The following is a 7,179-nucleotide window of genomic DNA, read 5'->3' as shown; positions in this document are numbered from 1 at the left end:
ACTTGGCTCAGTGGCAGAGGCCCTGCTTTGCCTGCAGAAGGTCCCAGGCTGGATCACTTCCATCTCCAGTTTAAAGGAGCGGGTTGTAGGTCATGGAGAAGACCTCTGAGGCCTTAGAGCAGGGGTGTCAAACATAAGGCCCAGAGGCCGAAACCAGTCCATCCATGGCTCTTACCCGGCCTGCAAGCAACTGGTATGCATAGAAATCTAAGGTACTCTCCCTTTGATGGTATGTTTGGAAAAAAACTAGTCTTGCATATGATTAAATACAATTATTGGGGCTTTTGTGGGTTCCTCCGTAAATCAATTGCTTTCACTGCTAGGAATCAATTGCTTTTATTTGTATTTTGAGTAAAAATAGCATTGTTAATTGGCTTTGCCTGTGTCCTTTATAAAGTTTATATCTCTGGTACCTGGGATTACATTGTACGGCATACATGGCCTGGCCCGACAAAGTGACATTTATGTCATATCCGGCACTCGTAACGAATGAGTTTGACCCCCCTGCCTTAGAGAGCCGCTGCCAGTCAGAGTAGACAAGACTGCCCTTTATAAAATGGTGGTCTCAGTATAAGGCCGCTTTAAGTGTCCATTAGCAGTTACAACCGTCTGGAGAGAAAAATATACTGTTCCTTAAATACAGGACTGATGGGTGGTTATTAACCAGGTGATGTTATTTACCTCCATACCCTGAAAAGCTCCAATTGCTCATTGCTAAACCTCTGTTAAAGGGACAGGACATTTTTCTTCAGGCCTGTTGAAAACCCTAGTGTTTATTCGTAGTCCTTCCTTGCACTGGCCTGTACGATCTCTCTGCATTTGGGGGGCTTAGTGATCAATAAGGTATGGTCAGCCTTCTGGGGGTGGGGCTCACGTAATCAACTTGTTTCTTCACATTAAAAAAAGAGAGAGAGACAGAACTCCTCTCACACAGAAAACTAGAATGTCAGGGAGCAGGCTGGCTTGGCCTCCCTTGCGATATGAAACGACAGTGCAACCCCGTATGTGAAATTACTCCATTAAAGTTAATGCACTTGCAAGGGAGTAACTCTGCACTGGATTGCAGCAAGAGGTTTACCACTACACCCAGGCAAAGGTCACTTTCCACCCATGAACCTGACCTCCAAAAACAATGACGCAAGGGCTTCAAAGAAGCATATTCTATTCTATTTGCAGAAGGTCCCAGGTTCAATCCCTGGCATCGCCAGTTAAAAAGACCAGGCTGGAGGTGATGGGAAAGACCTCCTCCTGAGACCCTGGAGAAGCCACTACCAGTCTGAGATGAGAACACTGACCTCGATGGACCAATGGTCTGATTCAGTATAAGGCAGCTTCATGTGTGTGTTCTACAGAGGTGCAATTTTTTTTAAAAAAACATGCGTTTAATCTCTGGCTGTGCGTCGTTATATAAACACTAGAGGTGGGGGAAGAGGTGCTGGAACTTTTCTTGCAACTTTTTATTTCAGGCACAAAATTGTCTAATGCAATCCAAGATCTTTTCTGACCTTCTGCAGCTGGGAAATCTGGACAAGGGGGGCTTGGAAGCAAGCTACATTTTACTTCCTAAAATGCCCTCCACGCGATAATGAAAGGAATAATAGTTTAAGAAAATACTGGACCGTTGCCATGTTTTGCACCCATTTGGCTTGGGTGCTTCGAGGGGAAAGGTGGCATCTCATATTTAAATGCCCCCCCCAGCTCTGCTCAAAACTCAAGAGATACTCACTGCATAATGTTTCTCAGAGCACATGTTGTTCCCCAAAAAAGTATTGTGGATGTATTGACTTGTGACTAATGAGCTCTGTGAACGACGGAGCCTGCTGAGCTGACATAACCATTCTGGCGATTTTCTCAGAGTTAGTTAAACGTATGTGTAAATTAAGGGCACGCCTACGCATTGGGACCGTGTGTAAAGCTGGCTTGCACATTTCAATCTCCCTCCCTAGCCAAAAGGAAGTTTAAATGGGCACTTGCCCCCCAATCATCCCTTAGTACGGTGCCTTTCCCCATCAGTATTTAGATATTTAGACTGTAAACTCCTTGGGGCAGGGACTGAATTTATGAAGCTCTGTAAATCACCACAGTCACAGATGGCATCATAATTTTAGAACGGCCTTGAAAGAGGGTTGATCATCATCATTTCTCACAGAGACTGCTGTCTTTTCCAAGAATTACAGCAAATTATGATTCGGAGCACATGAGGTCTTTGACTGATCTACGGTTCCCAGAGGTTTGAGGCCAGCACCCAATGCCCCAGTCCAGTGATAATTCAATGGGAATGCACATTGCCTGATTTAGAGGTCAGCTCAGCTGTTTCCGCTGGTTTTGCCGCTGTTCCTGTTTTCCCTTGTGGAATGTCTTGCACATGTTGAATACATGTGGAAACTGATTCACTCCCATTTCTTACCATCCTCTGCCGTTTTGCCTCCTACCTTCTTCCATCCTCTGCTTCTTCTGTTCTCTTTCCTAGGCACTGCTGTCTAGCATTAGACTGTAAGCTCCTTGGGGCAGGGATCTGTCTCTTGCTTACATCACTCTGTGAAGCCCCGGGCACACAACGATGTAAATGATGCACTGGTGATCCCTGGCTGGAAAACCATCCAGCTGCCCTCAACCAGAGCCAGGGCTCTTTCAGCCCTGGCACTGATCTGGTGGAACTCTCCGCTGAACGATATCCATACCTTGCAGGACCTAGCTCAGTTCTGCAGGGCCTGTAAGACCGAGCTGTTCCGCCAGGCCTACGGTTCAGACAGCAACAGTTCCCACCTAGCCTGGCTCCTCCTTTCTACTTTTCTTTCCTCTCCCGCCACAGGGTTAGGATTTACTACTGCTGTAAGTTTAAGCGTCATCTGAAATTGCCACCGAATTGTTATGGCTTTACATTGTTTTTAACTGATCTGTGAAGGTAGCTCTTGGAATGTTATAAATGTGTTTATTGGAAATGTTGTTCGCTGCCCTGAGCCCCGTGCCCAGGGGAGGGCGGTACAGAAGTCAAATAAACAAACAAATAAACAAACATAAACAAACTATTCTGCTAATCCACACTGGGATTCTTTGGCAAGCCATGAGAAACGGGATCTTGTGTCGCTTTCCATCCACGCAAGGGGCCACTGTTTCCCCCCACAAAGTGAGGCTCCAAAGAAAGTTATACACCCAGAGCAGATCCATGCACAGAAGAGAGCGAGGAGGACAGTTAAGATGGCCTGAAACTGGCTTAGATTTGCAGTGTGATCATGCATTTAGGGCCAAATTAGACATGAGATGCAGGTGGGTGTAACTTCCTCCTCTTTGTTCCTGAAAAGCTGCCTCAAGAGGCTGAAAAATTCACCAGGGCAGTGGTGCCGAACTCTTTCTCTGCATGCCCATTTCACTGTTCACGATCACACCCACAAGCGCAGGGGAAACAACAGCAGAAGAGGTGGGGAGATCTTGAGCAGAAATACAGCTGGCAGAGAAAGGACTAAATCCCTTGTTGAGACCTGCCATTTCCCCCTTGTCGATGGTAGCCTCCACAGGCTGCTTTTCATTTCAGAAAAGGGAGGAAGGTACACATATCTGCATCTGTACTGTTAACCCCCAAGTCTCCAGTGTTACAGTGTCAAGACGCTGGAGCATATCCCTGGAGTGCTGTGCAGGGAGTTTCATGTGAAGGAACTAGTTATCAGAAATAGGAAGTCTGGTGCAAGAAAGAGAAGGCAAAAAGAAGCCTGAGTTCGAATCTTGCAGCTGTCCACACGCACAGCAATACATTTTGAATCCCGTCCTGCAGCTGTCTGCACGCACAGCTGTACAGAGAAAGGGTGGGGAAGCGCATGCATTCGTTGTTCAACAAAAGCGTGGAGGGGTGAAAAATTGGAAGTACTAACCTTAAAGCTCCAGTAGTTGGGTTGCTAACAAACACAAAGAAAAAAGAAAAAGAAAAAACAAAACAAAAAAATACCATTAAGATTCTGTTTTGAGAAAACAGTTGACTTTAAACTGTGCGAGAAGTCACGGCTTGGTGTTCTTTGTTTAAAGTCCCCTCCCAATGGTTTTTTTTTTCCAAACAAAAGCAATGGAATTTGCCAAAATAAAGAAGGGATGGTCAATGGGAATTGTACAAGCAAGGCTTTCGAAACAGGTAAATGTGGCGGCAGAGATGGAGGACTTCACTGCAAAGAAGAAAATTAAAACACAAACAAACAGCACCAGGGTCTTACAAGGGGAAAGCGGTGGGCAATCTGTGCACCAAGGAATACCGTATTTTCCTGCGTATAAGACTACTTTTTAACCCAGGGAAATCTTCTCAGAAGTGGGGGGTCGTCTTATACGCCCAGTCGTCTTATACGCCGGAAAAACGTTTTCCCATCGTGAAGGAAAAAAAAGAAACAACCACAACCAGATTTTGCACCCACAAAATGTCATGCAAATGAGGAAACTTGATAGATGTATTTGCTCACTTTGCATAATTTATGTCACTGCCAAGATTTTTCAAGTCTTCAAAGCAAAGCCTACGCCAGAAACCAGTTTCAATCCTGAAATCTGAGCATGCTGAACAGTGTAATGGCCAGCCGCAGAGATAATTGCATCTCTCTCTAGGAAAGCAGGGTTCAGACATGCTTAGAAAGAGTGCAACAAAAAGACTTCAGGGCCCAGAGAGCAGGAGTATGCACTGGGCACATATTAATCATCAGATAGGCTGGGCAGCAGCACGCGACTACAACAGCGCTGGACTGCTTTGCTGCAGGCAGCAACAGGTCCAGTTCCCTAGTGGGAGGGGGGCTGAGCAGAAAGTGCACAGCCCCCCTCCCCTTCTCTGCTCATGCCTCCCTTTGCACCCACCAACCCACATACCCGTGCATCATTTCCCCACCCAAAGGTTGCCAGCTCCGGGTTGGGAAATACCTGGATATTTTGGGGGTGAAGTCTGAGGAGGGGGGGCTCTGGGGAGGGGGGGGCTTTAATCGGCTATAATGCCATAGAGTCCACTTTCCAAAGTGGCCATTTTCTCCAGGTAATCTCTCTCGCCTGGAGATCAGTTGTGATTGTGGGAGATCTCCAGCTACCACCTGGAGGTTGTATCTCAAAATGAGAGCTCACAGGAAGTTGGCAACCCTTCCCCTCTCATGAGCCCTCCCACTGCCCATGTTTGCAGATGTCTGCACCAGCCACATGACCTCTCCTATGCTGGGCAGTGTGTAAGGCTGGGAAGAAGAAGAAGACGATGAAGAGGAGGAGTAGGAGTAGGAGGAGGAGTTGGCTTTGTAACCCACTGTTCACCAGTGTTCCCTCGAAGCTGAGTTCGTGTGAGCTAGCTCACAGTCTTTTAGCCTCCGGCTCACACATTTTTGTCTTAGCACGGGAAGGATGGCTCCAGAGCAAACTAATTTATGCAGTAGCCAAATTGCTCGCTCACAACTTTAATGCCAGTAGCTCACAAAGTAGAATTTTTGCCCACAAGACTTCACAGCTTAGAGGGAGCATTGCTGTTCACTACCCGAAGGAGTCTCAGAGCGGCCTTCCCCCTCCTCTCCCCACAACAGACACCCTGTGAGGCAGGTAGGGCTGAGAGAGCTCTGAGAGAGCTGTGACTGACCCAAGGTCACCCAGCAGGCTTCATGTGGAGGAGTGGGGAATCAAACCTAGTTCTCCAGATCAGAGTCCGCCACTCTTAACCGCCACGCCACACTGGCTGATGGAGCGCTTGCAGGCTAGCAAGGTGGGTTTAGGGCATAGAAATCCACCACAGTGGGCCCCAGCAGACACCCTGGGCCCTGGCTGATGGCCCAGCTCAGAGCATGCTGTCGCCAGCTCTGTGCAGCAGAGAGAGCCACGTGGCATTTGTGGGCATCTGAGAAGAAAACTGGCTCTTGGGTATGAATAAGAGTAGAATGCTGTGCATAACAGGCAGATTCCTGAACTAGTGAGCGAGCACCTAGGCTGGCTAGGGTTGCCAGCTCCAGGCAAGGAAATTCCTGGAGATTTTAGGGGTGAAGCCTGAGGAGGGTGGAGTTTGGGGAAAGGAAGGAGCTCAGTGGGGTATAATGCCTCAGTGGGGTATAATGCTCTTTTCTCCAGGGAAGCTGATTTCTGTACTCTGGGGACCAATGGTAATCCTGGGAGATTTCCAGGCCCCACCTGGAGGCTGGCAACCCTAAAGCTTGTCGCTTGGTGATGTTCTTTTTAGAAGTTAAAATCAGAGAATGCATATAGCACTTTCAGCTGTTCAAAGCACTACCCAGTAGTGCGTGAAACACAGGTCCCCTACCTTTTACAACAGACCACTTAGGTATTGTTTTTTTAAAGTCACAGGGGACCAAGAACTGGTGGGGTTCGATGGGAAAGGGCTTCTGGATTTCATCCATGCAACATTTATTTATTTAAATATTTATACCCCGCTTTTCTCCCCAGTGGGGACCCATAGTGGTTTACAACATCTCTGTCCCCTCCCCACAACAACAGCCCAGTGGGTAGGCTAGGAGAGTGACTGGTCGAACGTCCCCCAGTAAGCTTCCAAGCAGAGTGGGGATTCGAACCTGGATCACCCTCCAAAGGAGAAGAGGAGTTAGTTTTTATACCCTGCTTTTCTCTACCCTAAGGAGTCTCAAAGCGACCTACAATAGCCTTTCCCTTTGTCTCTCCACAACAGGCACCTTGTGAGGCAGGTGGGGCTGAGAACTCTGAGGGAACTGTGACTGGCCCAAGGTCACCCAGCAGGCCTCTTGTGGAGGAGGATTGGGGAACCAAACCCAGTTATCCAGATTAGACTCAGCCACTCTTAACTGCTACACCACGTTGGCTCACAACTATATTTTCTCCAGGGGGACGGATCTTGGTCATCTGGAGATCAACTGTAATAGTGGGAGATCTCCAGGTGTCACCTGGGGGCTGGCAGCCCTATGTAGGATGCAAAAAAAAAAAAAGGTGTTTTGACCTGTACTTTGCACCAGAAGTGAAAGGCAGGGCAAAAGCAATGCAAGGTACTCTGGGTTTGTAGAATTTTGGGAGCCTGCAATGACAGACAGAAAGAAAGAAGGAGGGAGGGAGGGAGGGAGGGAGAGAGGGGGAGAGACAGAGAATAACAGGCTGCTTTAGGAGCATAATGGGCAGACAGACAGACAGAAGGAGGGAGGGAAGGAGGGAGAGAGAGAGAGAGAGAGAAAGAGAGAAGGAAGGAGGGAAGGAGGGAGGGAGGGAGGG

General features: G+C 47.9%; 1 protein-coding gene across 1 annotated transcript in view; it reads right to left on the bottom strand.

Moving 5' to 3' along the window:
* Window positions 1-7,179, bottom strand: part of SRCIN1 (SRC kinase signaling inhibitor 1) — a 347,319-nt gene that overhangs the window by 155,168 nt on the left and 184,972 nt on the right. The window contains exon 5 of the mRNA XM_015412427.1: window positions 3,867-3,890. Coding sequence (XP_015267913.1) covers window positions 3,867-3,890 — 24 coding nt within the window. The remainder of the gene's footprint in view (window positions 1-3,866; window positions 3,891-7,179) is intronic.

The sequence above is a fragment of the Gekko japonicus genome, unplaced genomic scaffold (assembly GCF_001447785.1).
Source record: "Gekko japonicus isolate JY-2015 unplaced genomic scaffold, Gekko_japonicus_V1.1 scaffold8, whole genome shotgun sequence".
Classification (NCBI taxonomy): Eukaryota; Metazoa; Chordata; class Lepidosauria; order Squamata; family Gekkonidae; genus Gekko; species Gekko japonicus.
Note: the sequence above shows the minus strand (reverse complement) of the source record. Positions and strands in the feature narration are given on the sequence as shown.